Genomic DNA, 27,803 nt, shown 5'->3' with positions numbered 1-27,803 from the left:
GCAGTCTTCATAACTCCTACCAAATGACTGAGTGGGACTATGCAAACGAAGTGCTTGTGGCCCACCAAAGGGATTGGATAGCTTGCTAATAACATAAATAAGATGCATGGCACCATTGTGGGGGTGGGACCATGCTAATAAGGTGTATGGAACCCAAACGAAGGGATTGGACAGTTTTACCATCCTGTTAGGCTTAAAAGAGAGCCAATCCAAGAGCAGAGGACCTTATTACCACCAAGAAGTGATGGGAGCGGAGTGTGTCCTTTGGACTTGGGATCCCTGCACTAAGACCCTCCTAGACCCAGAAGACAGACAGAGAGAGCTGCAACACTGAAGACAGCAACATGGCAAGAAGCAGCAGAAGAGAAACAGCAGCAGCAGAGGCAGCAGAACCAGAAACCAGCAGGAGGCTTGCTGGCAGAATAGGGTGCCTCTGGGCACTTGATGGAGCTAGGCTTGTGACCCAGAGTGAGAGAGGTGAGCGCCTCTGGGCAGCAGGCTTTCTGGTGGAGCAGGGTGCCTCCAGGCACCTATTAGGAGAGCTAAAAGAGCTTTGTAACACTTCCCCAAGCTGGGCAGAGGCTGAGGGGCCAGAAGGCAGCGTGCCTGAGGGCACGGCTGACAAGAGGCTGTCCTAATCCAAGAACTGTATCCTGAGCATTCCTGAACCTGAATTTTAACCTTTTACTGCCCTAATAAACCCTGAAATCATGAGTATTGTCTATGAGTTCTGTGTGGTCATTGCAAGGAATTATCGAACGCAGCAGAGAAGCAGAAAATGCTGTGGGAGGGAGGTTAGTGTCAGAATTGGTAAAAAGGGGTGGTGACAGGCAGTATGTCTGACCTCTGCCTCATAGGAATCAGTCATGGGCTGTTGATCTTGATTCTCCTTTCCCCATGTGAAGTTAGAGGAGGCCCGCCACCACACCACTATCACAATTAGTTTATTATAGTACAGTGAAACCCATGAGAGCCGGACCTCAACGGGACTGCCTTGTGTTTCCGCTGGGTCTCGCAAGTTTTCCGCCTTTCACAGGGTGCAGTCTTACCACTTTTCTATCACTCGTTTTAGTGGAAAGTATTTGAGTTTTCCTTCTCTCACAGGTTTCTGCCTTACACCAGTTCCAGCTTTCGCAGGTTTTTACTGTACTTTCTTGCTCAACAATTCATAGCTTTCTACTGCTGGGCATAAGACATTTTAAATCCTCTACTTAGTTCATATACTTTTCAATCATCTCATATGCATGTGAAAGCTGGACAGTGAATAGGCCAAGACCGAAGAACTGATGGATTGGAATGATAGTGTTGGCAAAGAATACTGAATATATCGTGGACTGCCAGAAGAACAAACAAATCTGTCTTGGAAAAAGCACAGCCAGAATGTTCCTTAGAAGTAAGGATGATGAGACTTTGTCTCACGTACTTTGGACACGTCATCAGGAGGGACCAGTCCCTGGAGAAGGACATCATGCTTGGTAGAGGGTCAGCGATAAAGAGGAAGACCTTCGATGAGATGGACTGACACAGTGGCTGTAACAATGGGCTCAAACATAATGATGGTGAGGATGGCGCAGGACCAGGCAGTGTTTTGTTCTGTTGTACACAGGGTCACTATGAGTCGGAACCAACTCAACGGCACCTAACAACAACAATTTGGTTCAAAAGATCTTTAGCAATCTGTAGAATGTTGATACCTCCATTACCTACCCTGCCTGCTGCACAGGAGTGCTGTGAGGAATAAATAAGGTCATATGAAAGCAACTTTCAAAACCACAATAGTACTGCTCAGATAGAACACCAGCAACGATAATAAAAATAGCTAACATTTTGAGTGCTTCCTATATGCCAGGAGTTCCACACAGCACTTTACACAAATCAATGCATTTAAAACTCACAAAAACCCTATGAGACAAGAATTATTACTACCCCTCAAACTAAGGCACACAGAGTAAAATACTTTCTCTAGGTTCCCCAGTTAAAAGTGGAATAACTGAGATTCATTCGTAGGCAAACTGGTACAAAGCCCATAAGCTTAACCACTACAATATGCGCATAAGCTTATTTTCTACTACCCCTCAATATGCACCCTCTGCTGTAGCCAGTGTGGTCTCCCACATATTTATTCATTCATCAAATATTTTCTGAGCTCCCAGAAAGTATTAAGTACTGTGTTATATACTGGAAGGACAAAAAAAAATAAGAAGTATAGCCTTAGCTCTAGGAGCTCTATTTTCTATGAGACACACATAATTCAACAGTTATGGAAAAGTATGATATGTCTAGAGGGACAGGGAGTAGGGACATGGAAAGACTGAGAGCTCTCAGGGAAAGGGTATAACAGAAAATAAGGCTTAACATGAGTTTAGACTAAGAAATAGGAATTAAGTACACGGAAAAAGAAGGGGGTGGGAGTACAGAAGAAATATATATAAAGACAGATATGAAAGATCTGAAAGCTTTCAGAAAACTAGACCATTTTTTAAGGCTGGAACAAACCAAACACGTAGGTAGTAGTGGGTGATAAGGCCAAAGGCAAAGGAAGGCAAGGGAAATCTTGCATGTCAAACTCAGGAGCGTGACTTTTTTTTCTCAAAAGCTATAAGCAGACATTGAATGGGTCTAAGCAGATATTAGACATAAGCAAATTTGGGTTTTAGAAAGATGACTCTGGAGGCATTGTGAAGGCGAGATTAGAAGGGATTAAGACTGGAAGTAAGGAGAACTGTTAGGATGCTATTGCAGTAATCCAGATAAGACAAGCTAAGGCACTGGTGGTCTGGATGCAGACGAGGTGTAGGAGGGGGACAGCACAGTGGGGTGTCTGTGGAAGGAGTGAACCCAGATGCACCTCAAGTCACTTGGACCACTGTGGCCCCCTCCCCCCACAATGTGTCATGTTTACCTCCACTTTTATACCTTTATTCTCTTCCCTAATCTGAAATACCCACTTTTTTTCTTTCCACCTGCCCAAAAATCATCACTTAGATGACTTGATCTAAGTTTCACGTTTTCAAAGAAGCTGTCCTTAATTACAATCTTCCTGTTTTCTGATGTTTTAGAATACTTACAACATACACTAAGTATCTTGGCAGATTTACGTCTTGCAGAAAATGTCATGCATACAAAAGAGATCTATTTCTCTAACTTGAAGGTCGGTTTCTTAATGCCTAGGAATTTATCTTACAATTCTTAGTATTTCCGCTAATACCTACCACAAATACTTTACACAGAGGAGGTCAACAGATGATCAATAAAGGATAAGCATCCTTTATAAGCAAAGAACTTGTATCTGCACAGTTATTCCTTTATATTAACTGCTTTAACTGTTTGCCTTTCTCCACGGGTCATTAACAGTATTGTATGGCACACACTAGTTTTACACCACCTAAAACTCAACAGGGCAAAAATGTAATAACTTCATTTCACCCCCAAGCCCTGCCACCCCAGATAAAAACAAAAACAACGTATGACATCTAATTCTTACTTCATACTCTCAATCTCAAATTGCTAACTGCTTGCCAGAGATGAACTGGTTTTCATTCTTAAAACTGATACAATAGTTTCTCTTTTTTCTTTACTTCTAAAGCTAAAATGTCTAAATTTTTTTCTGACCTTGACCCCAAGTTTCTCTCTCCGTCTCTCCTGTAAGCCCTAGTTTTCTTACTCTGGTTTATATTTTAGTTTTATACTTGTTGATTGTTTTGCTGGTTTCTAAATGCCTTCCTAACTACCTTCATGTTACCTTTGGCCTTAGAGTTTAGAAGCAATGTTGTTCTTTTTTCTAACACTTCCACTTGCTGAATACATTGCAATCCAGTTCCAGTGGCTTCTCATTTCTATATTTTGCCAGCATTATTTCTTCAAAATTAATTTCACTCCATGCCTTTCTTTTGACCTGACCAATACTTTTTTTCCTCTTCAAACTTTTCTATGCCAAGACACTTATAACCCCTCAAGTACCTTCAACTATGCTACTGTACATTATTCATATCTATTTCTTTGATTTGTTCCTAAAGATTTTTCTGAGACTAATAATAAAGTATACTGGGTGGCTATTGTATACAGAGCACTATAACAGATGCTTTAAGGAAATTCATTGGAAAAGAATATTAAATTCCTCAAATAAGTTTCAGTCGAATTGGGCATTGAGGGTATTCAGTGGGACTCATCAGAGCAGGATCCTAAGAGCCAAATTTCAAAGAAGGTTAAAATTGGACTGAGATAGGATTTTGCCAGTTATTGCAACCCTTAAGCATTTTCCTGACCTTTGAGAATTTGCTTGCATATAAACTGTACAACATATAGGGAAAGACAGTGCTGATATTGTTTGATTTATTTCTATTATCTACTACTTTGTAACATAACTATTGATAATTAGTAACTATTGTAATGTGCAGAAACCCAATGTGTTCGTCACCTGACACTATGATTCTTACTCAAAGGCTGAGTTTTTAAAACCACATTTTTAATTCTACTTACCTTTCAAACAGTCCATTTACATTAAAAAGATATCAAGGGCTTTTTAGGAAAATGCTTCAAAACAAATATTGTACACAATTTCAAGAGAAATTAAGTTAAAAACTGAGTGGTAACAAGGTAAAGCATGCTACCATATTCATCTTAACTGAGGAGCAAATGGTTTTTTTTTTTTGGCTATTTATATACTTATATATTAAATACTAAATACTATACTTAAATACTTAAATACTATATATTTATATACTATAGAGTATAAAAGAATTTACAGCTTGAATTGTATTTCAAATAATAAAGGATAAAACACAACTGAATGATAGTCCTTTTCTAGTTTTATGAAATAATTCTTGAGACACAAAAGATTTTCAGAGCATATTACTTGACATTAAACTAATCTGGAAGTGAGGCCTATTTTATAACTGCATAATTCCATAGGGCCATCAATAAAAGCACTCAGAGAGTAACCATCGTCCTTTCTTTTTGCATGAGCGCCAGCTCTATTTGCTTTAGGCATCAGACTCACTGGCAATACCACAACTTCCGACTCCTCTTAGTAGAGAAAAGGCTTTATGAGTCATGTGTTTTTTTCTAGGGATATTGAGCTCTCAGAAAATACTACAGGGAGAGAATGAAAGTCTAAACTCATGCAATAAATTCCAGTCCCTTCAGATGGAGAGAACAGGTGTCTGAATGTACATCTGAAGAAAAACTTAGAGGATGTTTTCCAATCCCCCTTCACTACTCAACTAAGCAGTCCTGGAGATTTCGCACTACAACCACGAAATAATGCTGGCAGCCCCATGGACCAGAAAACCTTTCATGTTCACCCCTCATACAGAGTAAACTGTGGCTTATAACCCCTGTCTTCTGCAGTGGTAATTTAGCAAGACACAGAACTGCCACCTAGTGACCAAGAAGAAGAAAGCAAGGTGCTTCACATGAAAAATAAAACGGTTTTTTTTTTTAAATAGTGAAAAAGACTAAAGTTACTAAAATTGACACAAAGTAGGACAGAAGTTGTAGTAAAACTTCCAAATGCGTAGATGATTAAATAGTCAGTCTTTGATTATCAAATGACATCTCCACCTCTAAAATGTACCTTGACATCTGACTCTTACAAATGTACAGTTTAAATATAATACGATAACTTTTAAAACGAAACTCTCATCTCAATCTATCTGATGATTTTGTCATCAGATGGCATGATCTACTCGAAGGGTGATCACCCACATAAAGGTATAATTTTTATCATAGTTGAAAGAACATGAGCTAAAAAAGCAAACAGACTCAAATCTTAGGTCTAAACTCTATCAATTTTGTCACCTCAGGTAAGTCACTTACCGCCTATGAATATCATTTTTTTCTCAGTTAAATGTGAACTATGATAGTTACTTTAAAGGATTATTGTAAGGATTACATAAAACAATACAGTCCAGGTGCGTAGTAGATTGAGAATTAATTCTAGTTCTTTAATCCCTTTTATGGCCAGTTACTTAAAGTTCCTGTGAAAACACACATACCATCTAAGAAGAGAACACGAGTTGCTGTGGAGTCAATTCCCCGTGCATGTCAGAGTAGAACTGCGCTCCACAGGGGATTCAGTGGCTGATTTTCTGGACAGTGCCATTAAAAAAGCAAGCTTCTTTTTGTCACGGAAGAGACCTACATCAAGCTGGAAGCACTTGGAGAAGTAAAATGGACCCAGCTGATGGCCATTTAATTAACCATGTAATGATTAGCCAAGAGTGAATAAGATGAAGAAAGACAAAAGGGGGTAAGACAGAAATAGTAAAGTCAGCAATAATCAAAAATAGTGTCCTAAAAATCTCCTGTTTTTTTACAGATTTTTTATGTTTGAGGAATGGCTAAATGATCTGAAATATTATATTAGATATTTCTAAATCCTTATCTTCAGAACATAGGTGACTCAATTCTTTGTTACATATGATAACACCAAAGAGAAGTCGGACATGAAGTATCCTATAATACCAACAATGATAAAATATGTACAACACTGCTCTATACATTGAGATTCCAATGGTAATAATTAAAGACACACATTCATATGTGTAAAATTATACAGTAACTTTCTATTTTTCTTAAGCTATGAACCATGATAAAATATACTGCAATAAGCTGAAAACTTTATGGAAGAGAGTGGACAATTGAAAAATGCCTTGGTGGCACCGTGGTTCAGCGTTCATCTGCTAACCAAAAGGTCAGCAATTGAAACCTACCAGCTGCTCCATGGGAGACAGATGTGGCAGTCGGTTTCCATAAAGATTACAGTCTTGGAAAACCTATGGGGCAGGGCAGTTCTACTGTGTCCTATAGGGTCACTATGAGTCTGAATCTACTGGAAAGCAACGGGTTTGCTTTGGTTTTGGTATCCTTAAGAGCAGCTTTACTCTTATGAAAATGGCCAGTCTATCTGTACTTTTTTGAAAAGCACTAGCAAATTGAAAATTTCTATGTTATACTCCCATGTCTCCTCCAGGGGGAGCACAACCTTCATGAATGATGCAGTGTTTCTTGTTTTTAATGGAAAGTCATTTTAAGCTTAAATGAGTTCTCAGAGACCACCCAATTCTTTTATTTCACTATGTCCCAGATAGGCTAAGGATGCTGTCACACACTAACCAGAAACAGACCTGTGTCTAGAACCCAGTTAGGCATCTTCTTGGTTCTACTAGACCACACTCTTCTTGCTGATGATGCTAACACGAAGTTATTTTCAAAAGCACAGGTGGGCAAAAATATAAATTAAATAGGTTTACATCCAAAATAGCATGTGCTATGCACATGACTATTCCATACTAGTGTAACTAGTTTCCTTTCTTGCAGTTTTTTATAGCAAATACATTTTGGAACAAGAGAAAAAGACACAAAAATTGGCTTCTCTGATAACAGAAAGGAAACAGTTCTATAGAAATTAAACAGACACTAGCTATGTTTCTTCCACCAAACAGCAACTTAACCATAATGCTTGATTTCAGAAAGCTCTGACAGAGATTTTTTTTAATTGTATTCATGATTATTCAGCCAGATGCATCTCTGCACAAACATCTCCCAGAGTGGCCTCCTGTCCTGCCGGAGCCAGCTGTTGTCTGGGTCCAACTCACTGGCTGGACATAGAATGATGGAGCTTCTGAAAGCTTGTACTCAGTTCTACTTCAAACTTGATTCTCCTTGCAAAGTATAAAGAAAGAAAACATCTTCCTCCGCTTCACTGGGTTCCCCTGCAGGCTTAGGAAAACAAAGGCAGCCTAGCTAGCTGGGCAGATGGGAAGATCAATCACAGAGTCTGCCACAACTTTAAGGCAAGTAAGGGAGACAGGATTAGACATCCTAGTAAGATCTTCTTACCTGCTGGACAGCATCTGAACATTTTTCCGGAGTTTCCAAAACAGCAGACTGAGATTCTGGATCAGAAAGGAAGCAGACAGTCAATATCTAAAAAATAAATTTTCCCATTTCCTCAATCAGAAAGCAAAGCTTTCACTAAGATATATCTTTAACCGTAAGTACCAAAAATAGCCAGCTTATCTTCCAATTATATTACTGGAGTGTGACAATATGACAACTTTACAGATGATGACTAACAATCATGCCATTAGTTATTTTTTAAAATTAGAACAGTCCTGTGCCCTTCTTTACACACTGAACATGACTGTGCTTGTCAGTTGGAACAGTCCTGTGCCCTTCTTTATACACTGAACATAAATGTGCTTCTCAACTGGAACAGTCCTATGCCCTTCTTTACACACTGAACATGACTGTGCTTGTCAATTGGAATAGTCCTGTTGCCTTCTTTACACACTGAACATGACTGTACTTGTCAATTGGAATAGTCCTGTTGCCTTCTTTACACACTGAACATGGCTGTACTTGTCAACTGGAACAGTCTTGTGCCCTTCTTTACACACTGAACATGACTATGCTTCTCAACTGGAACAGTCCTGTGCCCTTCTTTACACATTGAACATGACTATACTTGTCAATTGCTAGTTTCTATATTGTGCCAAGAAGCACCTGCTAAGAGTTCCACTTTTTCTATAATTCACTTAGCTAAGGTCTATACCACAATAGGAGCCAACTCACTAATTCTGAAGGATAGGATCTAGAAAGACTTATTTAACTATGGACAAGTCACCCTCTGATTTCAATAAGAGGTACTGCACTCTCTCCCCAAGTGCCTCTGAGTAATAAGGGATTCTGGAGGAATTTTCCTCCTTTAGGAGTTTTGTCATTTGAGAATCTACGAGATTACAAGTTCATCATGCTGGAGAACCTAAGGGGCAACTGAGTCCAGGATTTTTTTTTTTTTTAAGTTTGGGGACACTTTGTTCTAAGTGAAGCTTACATGGAAGTTTAAAAACATAAAAATTAAAATAAAAGGGGCTTCAGGAATCCCTAGTACTCCATGGAGCAGAGTCTGAAAACCACTGATCTAGGCTGTCCTCCATATTTCACAGATGAGAAACCCAAGGCCCCAGAACATGAGCAGTTAATGCAAGCTCCAGACTAGGATTTGTCCCCTGACTATCTCATTGCTTCCTCCCTGTCTGGCGAGCAGACCAGACAACAGAGCAGTCACTCTTCGTGATAATGTACACATTCCCAATTTAGCAGCATTTTAACTGATTTACATAACAAAGCTATAGAAGAATAAAAGGTATTTATCATTTAAATTACATATTTTTGAGCAACACTGACAGTTTTCATTTCATTTAAAGTCCCAGTCTCTACAATGGCCCACAGGCCTTGTTTCATGTGCCCTATGCTCCCTAACCTCTCTGACCATCTCCTCCTTCCTCCCCGTTGCCAACTCTGCTCCAGCCACGCTGGCCTTCTTGCTGTCCCTGAAACACACCAGCCATGTTCCCTCCTCAGGACCTTTGCCATGGCTGTTCCGTTTGCCCAGAACTCTCACTCTTCTGCCCTGTATCTGCATGGTTCCATTCCTCACTGTTCCAGAGCTCCTCTCAAGCCTCCTCAGCCACTCAGTTTAAATAACAACCCCATCCACTCCCTAGCACTCCCGAATTACCTTCCCTTACTTGCTTCATAGCAGGGATCATCACACAACATATACTTCTCTCGTTTTCCTACTTATTTATAAACCCCATCAAAATACAAGCTCCATGAAGGCAGAGACTTTTGTCTTTTTTTCCCCCACTACTGTATCCCCAGCACCCGGAATAGTGAAATGATACAGTGTATGCTTAAAATGTTGGTTGAGTAATTGTAAGAGTGAGTGAAGAAACAAATGAAAGATGAAAAGAATGATCAAACCATGAAAGTAGGTGCCACCATAAAGGATAGGTATCCTGGGTAGGCAAAGACGGAGTAAGAATTTTATAAGGAACATATAGATACCACCTTGTCTTTAGCTACTTTCAGTGGCAATAGAATGTAACAAATGGCCTTGGAAGCACAACCAATTTCCAAATACCACGTGTCACTGAGATAAACAAAAAGGGATTTTCTCTCTAATACTGACAAATCTCTACTTTGAACTTAACACCAGAGTTAGATGACAATTGTGAATAAAGATCTTCAACATCAAAGCTAACTAACAGTTAATATTGCAGAGCAAAACCAAAATCTGTAACACTCTTGTTTTCTGATATTTTTTGTCATCTCTAAATTCTGCCAAACACAATAGACTCGAAACAAGGTTCTGGCTTAGACAGTGCAAGAAGAGTCTGAAAGATCATCTGTTGGTACAAATAGCTCTTCACATTAGAAATGTATATATACCATATTTTTATGTAAATAACACACATCTTCTATGTTTGTATGCCAACTGTACTCTCCCCGTACAAAGTATTTTCGAAAGCATGCCATGCTAATTTTTTTTTTTTTTAGAGCAACGTGTGAAAGAAAAACAAATTGTTATAGCAGCTCTTGTGAAAACCCTGCAGGGGAGGGCACAGTTGGCAAACAAACGTAAAAGGTGCGCATTATTTCCGTAAAAATATGGTAATGTTTTCTAGCTTTTTTTCCTATAGTCTTCAACCTGTGATGTGTCCCAAAAAAGCAAAATTATGGGTTCTGGTGGTAAATAAGAACATAAGAACATGTGCGGTTAATCAGAACAATGAACTAGGAAGATGTACAATTCAATATTCTGAGCACCTAACCCACTGCTGTCGCGTCAGTTCCACTCATAGAGACCCTACAGGACAGAGTAGAACTATCCCATAGGGTTCCAAGGAGGGGCTGGTAGAGTTGAACTGCTGACCTTTTGGTTAGCAGCCGAGCTCTTAACCACTGCGTCATCCGGGCTCCTCTGAACACCTAGACCCCAATTTTCAGTTTCACTCTAATTCAATGGCTAATGTATTGAATTCACTCTCCCCGCCCCATCCCTTTCACTATACTTTTTATTTTCTTGAATTAGTGTATTAAAACATCTAAGAGAAATTTATATGTCAAAATTTCGTCTTCAAAATCATAAACTACAGTATAGTAGTTCTAGAAGATCAAAATTTTAAGATGAAAGAAACATACAGAATAATACTGAAAATGGAAAATTAAAACAAGAGAGGAAGAAAAATAAATGTTGAGAGGAAAAGCAATAGCATGGGAAGGAAAGAAGAAGAAAGGTACAAGAAGGAGAAAGAGTAAAGAGAAGTGTAAGACATGGCAAAAAGTGGTGTGGGGAGTGACAGCTCAAGTCTAGGGTAACTGGGCAGGTATCTGAGAAATCTTGCTCCCTAATTGAACATAATCATCCCTCATGCAAATTCCAGTGGCACTTACTGCCAAACACCTCTCTTCACAGAAGATCCAGAAGCACCTTCTAGAATTGCCTTATACCCCAGCACTGGGACTGGCTGACCAAACAAAGTAACAAGCCAGTTGCGGTAGAGTCGATTCTGACTCATGGCAACCCTATGTGTTACATAGTAGAACTGTGCTCCATAGGGTTTTCAATGCTGATTTTTCGTAAATAGATCACCAGGCCTTTCTTCCCAGGCACCTCTGGGTGGACTTGAACCTCCAACGGTTTGCACCACCCAGGGACCCCAGGACTGACAGCCGTCTTAAAATATTCATCAACTATGATGGCTGTTTTTAAAGGCAACCCAGTAAGGGTACGCTCAAGGGTATATTTAAAACTGCCATCTCCTTCACTCACCTCTCTTTAGAATTAAGGAAATAAACTTTTTTCTTTTTTTAAAAAAAAAAAACTTTATTGTGAAGCAAAGAAGGAAAAAGAATATTCCTGATGAAACTTTAAATGTTCTGCTTCTTTAAGTTACCTCACAAAATCTTGAGCATAATCTTAAATTCTGGGCTCCCTATAGTTCCAAATATGTTTCAGAAATGATCTCTTTGTCCCCCCAAAATATGCCTATCGCTTATAAAACAAAACATACTTGGATGAGTTTTATGTTTGTGGAGAGAGGGCAATAAGACAATGAGCAGGAGATGCTTCTCTGCTAAGAATGGAAAATACATTCAATTGCCCCTTTAATATATATAAACTATGCCTTTTAAAAATGAATTAAGCAGTCTCTAAATAGAGTTTTACATGTTTAGTAAACTGCACTTATATAAAATTATTATGTTACAGTTTCCTCTTTAGCGGTATGAATCTATTTGATTCAAATCCAATCAATTTCATTGAAAGATACACTGAAAGATAATTCATTAAAACGTTATTTAAATAGCACAGCTTATGACTGGCTGCTTAACAAATGATAGATGTTTTTAATTCTGGTATACCATGTCCTTCAACAAATCAAAAACAAAAAAACAAACCCACTGCCATCAATTCCTACTCATAGTGACCCTATAGGACAGAGAAGAACTGTCCCATAAGGTTTCTAAGGCTGTAAATCTTTATGAAAGCAGATGGCCACATCTTTCTCCCACAGAGCAGCTGGTGGGTTCAAAATGCCGACCTTTTGTTGGCAGCTAAGTGCTTTAACCACTTTTAACACAGGGTTCCTTCTCAACAAATGAAGATGGGGTTGAACACTTAATTTACCCGAAAGGCGCCAACCCTATATTCTGCTCATTATTTAATAGCATGGATCTGCCCCTCATTGTCTACAAAGGATATCTATATGCCAGGCTTTAGCTAGCATATGTAAGAAAAAACTGCTGGCCAATTTTACCAAAAAGAGAAGAAAACAGAGAATTATCCACCATTGGAAACACAATTCTAGTACATTTTATCCCTGGATCAAGTGAGAAGCTTAAAGAAATAGAATGCTATCAACTTTTCCTTGGTCTGTATTACCTCAGCTGCATGTGTGTTAAAGCGGTTAGACAAAACCTGGAAATGAGTTGCTGATAATGTATTTCCATTATCTCACACAGAATCTGTTTTATTAAGAACCATTAGACACATTTCTTTTTTATATCAGAGGCCAGAAAAGCTGTGTTCCTCTGAGCAACTATTTTTAATCTTATGGACTATTTTAATCTTATTTGTAATCTCATATTCCACAAAACGTGTAACTGCTCACATTTCCCTTTCTGCTCTGAACCTCAACAGTAACCTTCTAATTACCCTTAAAAACTGTGCAGGCCCCTCTGAAATACATTTCAGTGTACTAGCTTGTCTCAAGTTTCGTTTTACTCTTACATTCCTTTCAGTTTGATCTATTGCCTTGTAATCCTTTGGTGCACCTTAGATATTGATAAGCTGCTCAAATCTTTTTTGGAACAAAGGTGGGTTGCAATTCATTCAGCCAACATGTAAACACTTTCTTTAAAGATTTTTACACAAAGTTTCTGCCATGCTTCTCCCAGCTATCCTTCCACATGTTTTTCTCTCGGATTTTCTGTGCCCAGACTCCCTTTCTAAAATCAGTCTTGTGTTCACTCTCTTGGCTATTCACATTGTCACTGAAACATAACAGACTTGGATTTACGTGCACGCAACAAGAACGATCAAGTCCCTGTTCACATCTACACACCCTGCCCCTGTTTTCCACAAATCTGAAAACTAAAGTTAATTATCTCTTTGATTTTCTGTAAATCTATTGAATGGCCTTGGAAAACTTGGCATTGAGCCTCTAAAATGGTCCACAACCTGTTCTAACACATATACAAAACTCTCCCTCAAATGCATCCATGTGCTGAGTAGGTATCTGATATATTTAGATCTTTTTCAACTAACAGACCTTCATTCATTAAAACAGTTAATCATCTAGCATGTGCTGAGAAACTGTTTTAATTCTCCTGGAATCCAGGTTTCTGGGTCCATGGAGTTGGGGTGACCCACCCAGGCCATTTGCCCTTAGGTGTCCTTTTGAACCTTGAGCCTTTAAGGAACTGGTTTTCCTAGAGTCACCTTTAGGTCAAACAATAGCGGAGTAAGTAGCTTAGCAGAGACTGTTTTGCCGTAGGCATTGGGCTCTTTTGGAGAATTATCTTTGTGTAGCCAGTTTCAAGAAGCAGGAACTCCAAGGTCTGACTGGAAGCTGTGTTTTAGGATGTATGGCATGTCCTTAATAACTTTTTACAACTGACTGAACCTGAAGCCCTGCCCATGTTCTGAGAAACCAACATGGAAGGAATTTACAGTAACTCTCAGGAGACCACCCTGCCCGGACCTCACCTAGATAACCTGCTTTCACTATCCCCTCTTTGGAGTGCCTTCCCGATACCTTCGGGTTGACGCTGCTCCAATCGAATGTGTCTACTCACAATAAATATAATCTGTTACACTAATTTTTGGTGCTTCTCTGTACATTTAGGTTTTTAACAGTGCCAAAAGGTCCTTGCTGTTGAAATGCTGGAAGTCTACAGGGAAGACAGATACATATAAACAGATAAATTACAATGCACAAATAATTCAAATGCTGGAGATATGAATAAAATGCCCCAGGACTCCGGAAAAGGAAATAACCACGGGAGGTAGGGGGAGGCATGTAAGTAAGGGGAAATGAAGCGAGAGAAGATAAAGAGACAACCAGAGACAGTGAGACCTGTGAGAGCCAGAATTCAACAGGACTGCCTTGTTTTTCTGGGTCTCACAAGTTTTCCACCTTTGACAGGGCGCAGTCTTACCACTTTTCTATCACTTGTTTTAGTGGACAATATTTGCATTTTCCTTCTCTGACAGGCTTCTGCCTTACACAGGTTCTGGCTTTCGCAGGTTTTACTGTACCTGGAAAGGTTTTCTACCTGTCGACGTTTCTGCTGCCAACTTTTGGAGTACACTGCTTCCTAACTTTCTTTCTGCCTAGCCGTATTCTTCCGGTAGGTGAAAGGCAGATGTGACCACCTTAGGCCCATCTGTGGGGACAAAGCCAACCGTGTAGGGAGCCAGGATGGGAGCAAAGGATGACTGGCTAAGAATACACAGGCATTGGTGGCCCTTCTGTGACTCACAGGTGGGGAGAGGCACCGAGGCATCACCTTGGCCTCAGCACTTCACTTTCATATAAAGGAGGGTCAGTTCACCCTTCAACATAGTCCCTTGAAGGTGGGAAAAAAGTTTTTTTCACAGAAGGGATCATGGGAAAATTAAAGGCAGATACATAAGGAAGGGAAAAGAGGCAGCCCCATGAATCTGAATTAGCTGAATATGGGAATTATAATCCGTATTAGGAAAAGGTGGAAGAAAAGAGCAAGTTCTCAATTTTCTAAGAAAGATCAGCAAATCTGTCTTCTTCAAAAGGAAGAAAATTATTGAAATTTTCTACTTTAAATTAAAACTGAAAAGGATTGCATGTCACAAATAGTGGTTCTAACTATGAAGTCACTACTCAACAATGTACAGTAATCAGTTGTTAAGTGCACTGCGAATTATTTATTACTATTAAGGACTGTATTATCAAAGTTTGCAATTGAAATACTTAAAAAAAAAAACTCTATACAAGGTTTCCGCTATAGTATCATCATTCTCTCTCACATAATTGAATGCCTGATTAGGAGAGAGGTGGTGTGGTTCTCTGGGAGTGAGACCACCTCATGGAAGTGTCTTTCCCAGATGAATGTCATAGAGTCACAACAGGAAAAGTTAGGAAGTACCATTAGATCACTTTGGACAAAAAAAAAAAAAAATGCTATATAGATGCCGAGATTTATAACAGATCTATTGGAGAAATACAAGTCACTATGCTAAATTATTTTCTACTTACCTTCACCAACTTCTGCAAGAATGCATATTTTAAAAAGGAGACAAATCATTGCATTAAAATGTACTTGCTCTAGCATTTTGTAAACTACATCAAATAATGAAGAAAACCAAAACTATATTACAAACTTCCTGTATCAATTCCAACTATCACCTTTCACCAAATGAAAATTCAGATTATTACCAATTCACTTTCAATTAAGTGCTCCTCTGGTATACAAAACCAAATAACATAAAATTCAAGTAATACAACATACAAAACATAAAAGTAACATTTTAAATTTTTCATAATTTTTTTAAGTACTGTAAAATCTTGTAGCATAATATAAATGTTTCTTCTAGAAAGTTGAAGAAGATACACACAATGAGGAAGAAAAAATATGAGAATATCACACTAATCAATGATATCAAACACAGGATATGAACAACTGTTAAAAAGGCTATCAATGAAATTAATTCTACTGTACCTACACCTGGCTATTTCTTACCAGTAAGTAATTTTTACCATAAACAAATAGAAGAGTATATATTATATAATGAGATCAATAGTTGTGTACTTTTCCTTTTAAAATTAAATGTACTTTTTATTGGCTTGCTGTATTCTCAGGTAAGATAGTGTAAGAACCCCTTTATTTCCTAAAGACCTTTGCATTAAGGAGCCTTACTGGGACCTTGATCAACTTAACTTTGTGCTATGCTAAACCCTAAGTGGAACAACATTCCTCTCATCCTATCTTTTATTTGTTGTCATTTCAGGGAGTACATCCACCTAGCAAACGCTAAGTGGTGACTAATAAACCCAGGACATGCAAGGCTGGGTGTGGGCCCCTATGCAGTCTGACAATGGCCCACGGTCTCAGAGATTTTATTCAGGCTCCTGCACAAGGTTCTGCAAGAGGGACCTCGTGCTTACAACCTCCCATTTTTATCCCAGTCTTTGGAGGTTCTTTATGACACATGGAAACCCTGGTGGTGTAGTGGTTAAGAGTTCAGCTCCTAACCAAAACATCAGCAGTTCGACTCCACCAGGCGCTCCTTGGAAACCCTATGCAGCAGTTCTACTCTGTCCTATAGGATCACTGTGAGTTGGAATCAACTTGACAGCAATGGGTTTGGCTTTTTTTGGTTATGACACAGATTCTATATGATAAAGAACAAAGATAAAGTGTTTTCCTAGAATCAGACGTGGAGATCATCACCATATTGAACTCTTCTGAATAAAGTTGATGCTAATCTCATACTATCTTCCTAGACAATAACACATAACACTTTAAAATTTAAAAAAAAAAATAATGCCTCCCTCCAAAAGGTTGAGATGAAGCCAGGAGGTTGTGAGCATGAGGTTCCCTTGCAGGACCTTGTGCAGGGGCCTAAAATAAAATCTTTGACACCGTGGGCCATTGTTGGTTCTTAAAGGGAACTCATGGAGAAGATAACTACATGTAATAATAATAATGATAATAATCGCACACACGTATACCGTGCCAGACACTGCATTTTGAATGCAGTTCTTATTGCATTCTAAATACATTCTTAATGCATACATTAACTCGTGTAATATGCAAAACAATCCTATTCTGCAGATACTATTCTCATTATTTCAACAGATGAGGATACTGAGGTACAGTGGTTAGGAAACTTGCTTAAGGTGATTAAGTTGATAACTAAGAAGTGGCAAAGCCCAGGCTACACGCTCTTACCTTACATTATCCTCTTTTACCACAAGTCCAGATTAAGTGTCTAATGACTATCTTTCCCTCTATAAGCCAACAAGAGGGGAAAAAAATTAAAATTCCAAACTCTAATACCTATGTTATCATTTAGGCACATTTATGAATAGTAATGATGCTCTTCTATTTACTCTTCATTTATGGATCAGAATCCAGGATTCCTAATCAGTCCATCAAGGGGAAGTCAGGAATTTATTACGGCAAAACAAAGAAAAATCAAGGGATAAAACAACCAAATTCCATAAAACTTTGTTACAGAAATTTGATCCTCTATTCTGTACGACAAATACAAACTGCTCTCCTAGAATCAGGCTTGGAGATCATCACTCTGTTGAACTCTTCCAAATAAAGTTGATGGCAATCTCATGTTATCTTCCTTGACAATGACACAAAATACTTTAAGATGACAGAAGTACCAAAAAGCACCAATAAGAAAAATTTTAGAAGAAAAAAAAGATTACATCTGAACCTTGTGTAATTAAAAAAAGACTACTTCAAATGAGATTACACTAAATGAATTTCTCTAGTTTGCCTCTCCTCATTAATCTCTGAAAGTAAACAAAAGAATGAAGAAAAGCACAAATAATAGCAGTAAGTGAAAAGATTCATAGGGAAGAGGTAAGGCAGCAGTCACTCCTTTGAAGACAATAGACAGACCTGTCCCTTCAGTGTTTTCTTGGCCAAAATAGAATGGGAAGCTTAACCTTCTGGTTGTGGTTAAAACTGGATGGCTGGAGGCAATGGTTCTCAAACTTTGGTATACACAAAAATACTGGAGAATTCTAGTATCTCATTCCCCAATTTAGAGACCATCTTAAGAACAGATTTGATGCATTGAACACTAATGACCAAAGACCAGACCGGTTGTGGAATGACATCAAGAACATCATACGTGAAGAAAGCAACAGGTCATTAAAAAGACAGGAAAGAAAATACCAAAATGGATGTCAGAAGAGACTCTGAAACTTGCTCCTGAACGTTGAGTAGCTAAAGCAAAAGGAAAAAATGATGAAGTAGAAGAACTGAACAGAAGATTTCAAAGGGCGGCTCAAGAAGACAAAGTATTATAATGACATGTGCAAAGATCTGGAGTTAGAAAACCAAAAGGGAAGAACACAGCTGGCATTTCTCAAGCTAAAAGAACTGAAGAAAAAATTCAAGCCTCTAATGTAATATTGAAGGATTCTCTGGCAAAATACTGAATAATGCATCAAAAGAAGACGGAACGAACACAGAGTCACTGTACCAAAAAAAAAATTGGTCAATGTTCAACCATTTCAGGAGGCAGCATATGATCAAGAACCCATGGTACTGAAGGAAGAAGTCCAAGATGCACTGAAGGCAATGGCAAAAAATAAAGCTCCAGGAATTGACTGAATATCAATTGAGATGTTTCAACAAACAGACGCAGCGAAGAAGGTGTTCACTTGTCTATGCCAAGAAATTTGGAAGACAGCTACCTGACCAACCAACTAGAAGAGATGCATATTTATGCCTATTCCAAAGAAAGGTGATCCAACAGAAGGCGGAACTTAAACAATACATTGATATCACACACAAGTAAAATTAAGCAGTACATCAAAAGGGAACTGTCAGAAATTCAAGCCAGGTTCAGAACACGATGAGGAACGAGGGATATCACTGCTGATGTCAGATGGATCTTAGTTGAAAGCAGAGAATACCAGAAGGATGTTCACCTATGTTTTATTGGCTACGTAAAGGCATTTGACTGTGTGGATCATAACAAACTATGAATAACATTGCGAAGAATGGGAATTTCAGAACAGTTAATTGTCCTCGTGAGGATGTGTACATAGACCAAGAGGCAGTTCTTCAAGCAGAACAAGGGGATACACTGTGGTTCAAAGTCAGGAAAGGTGTGCGTCAGGGTAGTATTCTTTCACCATAATTATTCAACCTGTATGCTGAGCAAATAATCTGAGAAGCTGGACTACATGAAGGAGAACGGGGCATCAGGATTGGAGGAAGACTCATTAACAACCTGTGTTATGCAGATGACACAATCTTGCATGCTGAAAGTGAAGAGGACTTGAAGTACTTACTGATGAAGATCAAAGAGTACAGCTTTCAATATGGACTGCACCTCAACATAAAGAAAACAAAAATCTTCACAACTGGACCAATAAGCAACATCAAGATAAATGGAGAAAAGACTGAATTTGTCAAGGATTTCATTTTACTTGGATCTACAATCAATGTCCACGGAAGAAGCAGTCAAGAAATCAAAAGATGTTATTATTGCATTGGGAAAATCTGCTGCAAAAGACCTCTTTAAAGCGTTCAAAAGCAAAGATGTCACTTTCAGTACTAAGGAGCACCTGACCCAAGCCATGGTGTTTTCAATAACCTCACATGCATACACAAGCTGGACAATGAATAAGGAAGACCGAAGAAGAATTGACAGCTTTGAATTATAGTGCTGGCAAAGAATATCGAATATACCATGGACTGCCAGAAGAACAAACAAATCTGTCTTGGAAGAAGTATAGCCAGAATGTTCCTTAGAAGCAAAGACGGTGAGACTTCGTCTCACATACTACTTTGGGCATGTTATCAGGAGGGACCAGTCACTGGAGAAGGACATCATGCTTGGTAAAGTAGAAGGTTAGTGAAAATGAAAAAGACCCTCAATGAGATGGATTGACACAGTGGCTACAACAATGGTCTCAAGCACAACAATGATTGTGAGGATGGCACAGGACCAGGCAGCGTTTCGTTCTGTTGCACACAGGGTCACCAAACCAACACGATACCTCCTAACAACAACATTCCCCAAAATTCTAACTCAGTAGCCTTGGAGGTGGGACAAAAGAATCTTCCATTTAACAACCCTCCCGGTGATTTTAACTGGGTTACTTGCAGATTATGTTCTAAGAGATCCTTAGGAGGGAAATGCAGATTCATTGCCCAGTAACCACTAAAAAGATACTTTATGCTAACACAACTTATGCTAACACAACTTCACAACATTCACGGTTTCCGGTCTCCTACCTGTGTCAGCATCCTTAGGCCTGTGGTCTTCATCAGGAGGTTTAGACAGAGGCCAAACAGATGGGGTTCGCCTGGGAAACTGCCCTTCTGCGTAATCCAGTGAGTGTGTGGGTTGACTAACTGCAGCCCAGGTGTAAAGTTGATCTTGCTATATTTAAAAAATAAAATTTTTTAAAAAGCTATTAATTGAATCATGAAAAAATACAGCATTGTCAACGTAACATCATTTCTGTTTAACTCATATAAACGTGTATATGCATAAAAATAAAACAGAATTTTATACTAGTCAATGTAGACTCATAACAAACATTCTTCCACAGTCACCTCACTTTCATAACCACACTTGTCACAATTTCTTTTCTATGGTAAAATCAAAGCCTTGTTCTTTGGAAGTAGAGACGGTATGTAGGCCTGCAGGGAATTACGAGAAAAAAGCCAGACACTCAATCTGAGAACAACTTGAATTAGCACCTTTAATACATTTGAAGATGTCCCTTTAAAAATTGTTTATTCATTTACCAAAGGACAGGCTGTACTTGGGTGCTGCTGGACAATAATAGCTTCCTTGCCTTCCACAACAAAAGGTCCAGGAAATGAACTTATCTTGGGTACAGGTTGGGAACCGTTTTGAGAGACAAACCATGAAAAAGCCAATGAGCCTGCCAAGAGAAAAAAAACTGGACAGGGATCTTTTGGCAAAGAAAAAAGGCCTTCCTAGCTGCAGACCAGCATAATCTGGACAGAATTAGAAGAAGGTCGTAATTACACCTGGTGCCAGGAGGAAAACTGGAGATTTCACAAAGAGCACCAGCGTAAGGCCTATAAACCTTGGAAAACAGCTTATTAGGATTTCAGAGTAACAACATGTTTAACCAATTTAAGATACATCAGCTCAGTACATGCAGCCCAATGTTCCCTTTGTGGCATTTTCCTTCCTTACTTACAGGTATATTTCCTGATACCTTTCGATTAACATCAAGTAAAATAAAGAGAAGACCAGTACAGTAAAGGTGAAGTGCAAACTAAAAAAAAAAAATCACTGTAATCACCATGTTAACCCTGGTGGCTCAATGGTTAAGCGCTACACTGCTAACCAAAAGTCAGCGGTTTGAATCCATCGGCAGTTCCATGGGAGAAAAGATTTAGTGATCTGCTCCCAAAAAGATTACAGCCTAGGAGCCATAAGTACAATGCTCCATTAAAAACCCTTCAGTTTGAGACTAAAAGGTCAACAATTACTCTAAAGCAAAGATGAGAATACAAAGGGACAGGAAAACTAGAGCACTGGAAACGGAACAACCAGAATGCAGTTAAAGAGAATGTTGACACATTGTGAAAAATGTAGCTAATGTCACTGAAAAACTTGTATAGAAATAAAACATTATTTTTTAAAAAAGACTATAGCCTAGTAGACCCTATGGGGCAGTTCTACTCTGTCATATAGGGTCATTATAAGTCAGAATTGACTGGAGGACACACAGCAAGAGATTGTAAAGTAAACTGGGTTAACCAATGGATAGATGTTGCTATTTGTGTAATTTAATAAGTTAACAAATTTATAAAATATTCTTCAGTATTGAGAGTAAGATAAAATGCATGTCAGTTGGTTTAATCTTTACCGTTAAGGGACAATTACTTGCTCCAGCTAAGAATGCAGACACCAGGGCTCAGCTGGGATTGTATCAGAAAGCACCCCATTTCAGACCTGGCTAAGTATTTCTGGCACTAACATCTCTTTTAGCTATTCATATCTTAAATAACACCAGAAACTCTGCTATTTAACATACTGAATATCAGAAATATATTTTCATTGGTGAAACTAGTGGTTTGTTTAATTAACATGATGAATGTTAAAAATGAGCTCTCAATGGTTAAACTGAAAAACTCAGTATGTGTGGATTGGCTAAAATACCAGAGACTATCCCCATACTTACAATGAGCAGGGTAAAGATTTGGGCAAGAGATGATGGCAAGTCTTCCTACCTAAACAGTGCTGCATCCAGCCACTGGTTACGAGGATTGCTCCTTGCCTGTTGCCAACAGGCACAGAATCCTGCCTGTTGCCAACAGACACAGAAAGTTGCTCTGTCTACATCCCTTGAGTCTTTTGTGCAAGGTTTAGTCAAGTACCTAACCAGATACCAAGCTGGAAATTCCCTGAGTGTGCTTGTATGGACTACTTTGTGCATACTAATGGTTGTGTGTTTACTAAACATCCATACGTTTGGCAGAATTTCCTTTGAGATTTGCTTTCATTAAAATCCAGCAAGTTGCAAGGTTGTTAGGGAGTAGCTAAGTCTCACCCATTCGACAGTTGTGCATGACCAAACTGGTTTAGGTCAGTTCTTAACAGGTGATATGACTATTGCTCTGGCTCAAGAAAAGCATCGAAATGCAACTCCCTTTCCCCATCATCCCTTCCTCCAATTAGTGATCATGATACCTATTTAGGAACGTACCTACTCCACACACTCCCAGAATATCCCTCCCCAAAACAATTCAAATCTTTGCTGCCATTGCCCTCACATCAGTTTTCAGTACAGCAGAATCAAATGGATGTGTCCACAACAACAAGCTTCTATCAAGGTCACAGAGAGTTGGCCAAAACGCTGTTGTAACAGAGTGAGCAAGACCTTGAGCCCTGGAACTAGACAGACCTGGGGTCACATCTCAGCACACGTGAGCTGAAAGAAGTCCACTTAAAAACTCCCAAGCATCAGTTCCTGGTGTGTGAAATGTTGACAGAACGTTTACCATGCAAGGCTATTAAAATGAGATGATACATGTAAAATGCTGTTATGGATTGAATTGTGTCTCCCATATATGTGCGTCAAATTGTCTAGGCCATGATTCCCAGTACTGTGTGACTGTCCATCATTTTGTCATCTGATGTGATTTTCCTATGTGTTGTAAATCCTATCTCTATGATATTAACGAGGCAGGATTAGAGGCAGTTATGTTAATGATACAGGACTCAATCTACAAGATTAGGCTGTATCTTGAGTCAATCTCTTTTGAGATATAAAAGAGAGGAGTGAACACGTGGGGCAGGGCAGGGGGACCCTCCTATCACCAAGAAAAAAGATCCAGGAGAATAGCGTGTCCTTTGGACCCAGGGCCCCTGGGCTGAGAAACTCCTAAACCAGGGGAGGATTGATGACAAGGACCTTCCCCCAGAGCCAACAGAGAAAGCCTTCCCCTGGAGATGGCACCATGAATTTGGACCTCTAGTCTCCGAGACTGTGAGAGAATAAACTTCTGCTTGTTAAAGTCATCTACTTGTGTTTCTGTTATAGCAGCACTAGATAACTAAGACAAATGTTTAGCACAAAGGTTGGCCTGGGGGACTGCAGTGGCTGAAGGACTCCACACTAGGCATCACAACCAATGAAAAGGGACTCTTGCATAGAGAGCTTCATCAGCCTAACACACCCACTCAGCCACGGGCCACTGCCTCCAAGAGGCAGCACCAATATCCGAGGGGAATGAACTGTCTGACTTGGTTTCATCACTCACTGAAATGAAAAATATATGAAAAGCATGCTACAAAACCTTATACAAATGAAAACTCTTTTGGTCAGCTTTCCAGTCTTTCAGCTACACCCACAGGATTGTACTATAATACAGTGCTATGATGATAAATCTCAAAGCCTCTTATTGGTCATGTAGCTCCCCTAGCAGAAAATACACAAAACACAAATTTCTTTCATGGTTCCTCAACTTCAACAGAATCAAATCCCACCATTTCAACCTGATTATCGTTTGAAATGTTCTACAGTCTTCCCATCCATCCACCCAACTACATCTCTAGATGTTTTCTAAACTGAATGACAATGAAAATACAACATACCATAATTTTTAGGATGCAGCAGTCACGTATAAAGAGAAAATTTTAAACTTAAATATATACATTTAACAAATAAAAGGCTAAAAATCAGTAAGTTAAATATTCATCTCAAGAATTTAGGGGAAATAATGTTAACAGCAACCAAAAAATATGTGTGTGGTTACACAAATATACACATAGGTATACAGCTCAAAAAAAAGCTGCTGTTGAGTTTAATTCCAACTCATAGTGACCCTATAGGGCACAGCAGAATTGCCTACAGGGTTTTCAAGGCTGTAAATCTTTTACGGAAGCAGGCTGCCACATCTTTCTGCCACACAGTGGCTGGTGGGTTCAAACCAACCACCTTTCAGTTAACAGACAAATGCTTATCCACTGCACCCCAAGGCTCCTTCCATATATAGGTATATATCAAAACCAAAAACCCATTGCTATCAAGTCAATTCTGACTCAAAGCAACCCCACAGGACAGAGTAGAACTGCCCCATAGGGTTTCCAAGGCTGTAAATCTTTTCGGAAACAGACTGCCACATCTTTCTCCAGTGGAGCGACTAGTAGGTTTGAACCACAGACCTTCAGGTTGACAGCTGAGCACTTTAACCACTGCACCACAGGTTTCCTTATCTAGGTATATAGGGATATGAATATGTGGGGACATATGTATGCACAGATAGATGTAACTATATAGGCATAGGTACATACAGACATGTGTCTGCATGTACATACGTTTTAGTCATCTAGTGCTGGTATAACAGAAATACCACAAGTGGATGGCTTTAACAAAGAGAAATTTATTTTCTCACAGTTGAGTAGGCTACAAGTCCAAATTCAGGGCATCAGCTCCAGGAGAAGGCTTTCTCTCTCTGTCAGCTCTGGAGGAAGGTCCTTGTGATGCATCAGTCTTCCCTTGGTCTGGGAGCATCTCAGCACAGGAACCTCAGGTCCAAAGGACGTGCTCTGCTCCCAGCACTGTTTTCTTGGTGGTATGAGGTTTCCACATCTCTCTGCTCGTTTCTCTCTTTTATATCTCAAAAGAGATTGGCTTAAGACAATATCTAATCTCACAGACCTCAGCAACATAACTGCCACTAATCCATCTTATTACATCACAGTGATAGAGTTTACAACACATAAGGAAATCTCATCAGATTACAAAATGGTACACAATCATACAATACTGGAAATTATGACCCAGCCAAGTTGACAGATATTCTGGGGGGACAAAATTCAATCTATGACAACTTATATCCATATATATAATAAACCACATAGGGGGCAAAATTACGGATACTTCTTAGACCTCACCAAACACCTCATGAGACTGGTTTTCTGGACTTGAAGGCTTAGGACCATAGTCTCATGAGACAACTCATTTAATTGTAATGATAGTTCGTAAAGTGTACATGCTATATCCCAATGTGGTGAATAGTGTCTAGGGTCTTAAAAGCTTGCAAGCAGCCATCTAAAAAATAATTATTGGTCTCTACTCTTTCGGAACAAAAGAGAAAGACGGAAACCAAAGACTCAGAGAAAAAGGTAGTCTACAGGACTAATAATCTACACGAAGCAGGGCCTCATCTATTTTGCGACCAGATGAACTAGATGGTACCTGGCAACCATTACTGGCCATCCTCCTCAGGGTCACAATAGATGGATCCTGATAAAATAGGAGAAAAATGTGGAACAGAACTCAAATTCTTAAAAGTCCAGACTTAACGGACTAGTTGAGACGAGAGGTCTCCCTGAGACTATCACCCTGAGACACTCTTTAAACCTTAAACCAAAATTATCCCTTGAGGTCACCTTTTAGCTGAATAACAGTCTGGCTCAGAAAACAAAGAATATCACCCGAGAATAATGAGCTCCTTTAAAAAATCATTTATATGAGACCAGATGTTGAAAAATTACTCTAAAGCAAAGGTGAGAAAGTAAGGGGGCAGGAAAGCTAGAATACTGGAAATGGTACAACCAGAACAAAATGAATAAGAAGGTAAAAATAACCAATGTCAGGAATGAAAAGGAAAATATTATACGGATCCTACCAACATTAAAAACAGTAAGAAGATACTTGGTACAACTTTCCCAACAACATTTTAAATATTAGATAAAATGAATAAATTCTTAGAAAAAATGCAATGTACCAAAACTGACACACAAAATAGAATATCTGAATATTCCTGTAGCTACCAATGAAATTAAACCAAAAATTTAGAACCGTCTCACAAAGAGCACTCCACACTTAGGTGGCTAGATGGACAAATTCTGCCAAACCTTGAAGGAAGAAATAACACCAATCTTACATGAATTCTTCCAGAAAATAAAAAAAGAAAGAACATTCTCCAGCTTATTTCATGAGACCGCATAACAGAGGTACCAAAATCTAAAAAAGGCATTATGAGAATGAAAAATTAAAGGTGAAGGACCCTCCTGGGTAGAGATGAAAAAATCTAAACATAATGCTGGAAACTGAATTCAGGAATATATTAAAAGAATAATATATCACAACCAAGTTGGGCCGATTCCAAAAAAGTAAAGTAGGCTTCCCATTTAAGATTAAATCCATGTAACTTCTTTATTAACAGATCAAAGGAGAAAAAGTATGTGATGATTCTCTGTAGAACTAACTGGAAAAGGATGTGATAAAATATACCAGCCAGTCATGACGGAAACTGAAATAGAACTTACTTAACCTGATAAAGAGCAATTACAAAAAATATTGAAAGTTTGTCCTTTTAAGTTTGGGAATGAGAAAACAATGCCACTATCATCACTTCTATCTTCTATCCCACAATTATTCCTATTCAGTCTACAGATAAACAGACAAAAAGCAAACTAATAAGAGTTTGGACAAGAAATAAGACTGCAATTATCCATTGTTAACATGATTATGTACATAAAATTTTCATATAGATCAAAAGCTGTTTTTACTGATATATGACAAACTGGTTCTAATATTTATACTGAAAGATTCTAGAACAGCCAAGATAATCTTTAAAAGAATCAAAGAGGAAAGACTTACAATTCCATATATAAAGACTTATTATAATACAGTAGTAATTAAGCATTCTCATGTTAGTACAAGGATACACAAAGAGGGATATCACTGCTGATATCACACAGATCCTGACCAAAAGCAGAAAATACCAGAAAGATGCTTACCTGTGTTTCATTGACTACACAAAGGCATTAGACTGTGAGAATCGTAACAAATTATGGATAACATGGTGAAAAATGGGAACTCCAGATCACTTTATTGTGCTCATGTAGAATCTCTACATGGATCAAGAGGCAGACGTAGTTGAATTTGGTATAAAAAAAGGGGGGGACAGTCGTTAGAACAGAAAAAGGGGATATAATGTGGTTTAAAATTTCAAAAGGTACGTGGCAGGATTGTATTCTCTTACTTTATTCAATCTACTTGATGAACAAATAATCTGAGAAGCTAGGATATATGAAGAATGTGGCATCAGGAAGACTCATTAACAATCTGTGATATGCAGATCACACAACCTTCCTTGTCGAAAGTGAAGACAACTTGAAGTGCTTACTGATGAAGGTAAAAGACTACAGCCTTCAGTATGGATTACACCTGAACATAGAGAAAACAAAAATCCTTAGAACTGGACCAATA

At 38.8% G+C, this 27,803-nt stretch overlaps 1 protein-coding gene across 1 annotated transcript in view; it reads right to left on the bottom strand.

Annotated features, from left to right (window-relative positions):
- FMN2 (formin 2) overlaps positions 1 to 27,803 on the bottom strand; it is a 437,381-nt gene that overhangs the window by 317,749 nt on the left and 91,829 nt on the right. Inside the window, exons 3-4 of the mRNA XM_023730863.1 lie at positions 20,326 to 20,473; positions 7,843 to 7,898 (exon numbers count right to left, since the gene is read on the bottom strand). Coding sequence (XP_023586631.1) covers positions 7,843 to 7,898; positions 20,326 to 20,473 — 204 coding nt within the window. The remainder of the gene's footprint in view (positions 1 to 7,842; positions 7,899 to 20,325; positions 20,474 to 27,803) is intronic.

This window comes from Trichechus manatus, unplaced genomic scaffold, assembly GCF_000243295.1.
Source record: "Trichechus manatus latirostris isolate Lorelei unplaced genomic scaffold, TriManLat1.0 scaffold00039, whole genome shotgun sequence".
Classification (NCBI taxonomy): Eukaryota; Metazoa; Chordata; class Mammalia; order Sirenia; family Trichechidae; genus Trichechus; species Trichechus manatus.
This window is presented reverse-complemented; position numbering and strand designations above follow the sequence as displayed.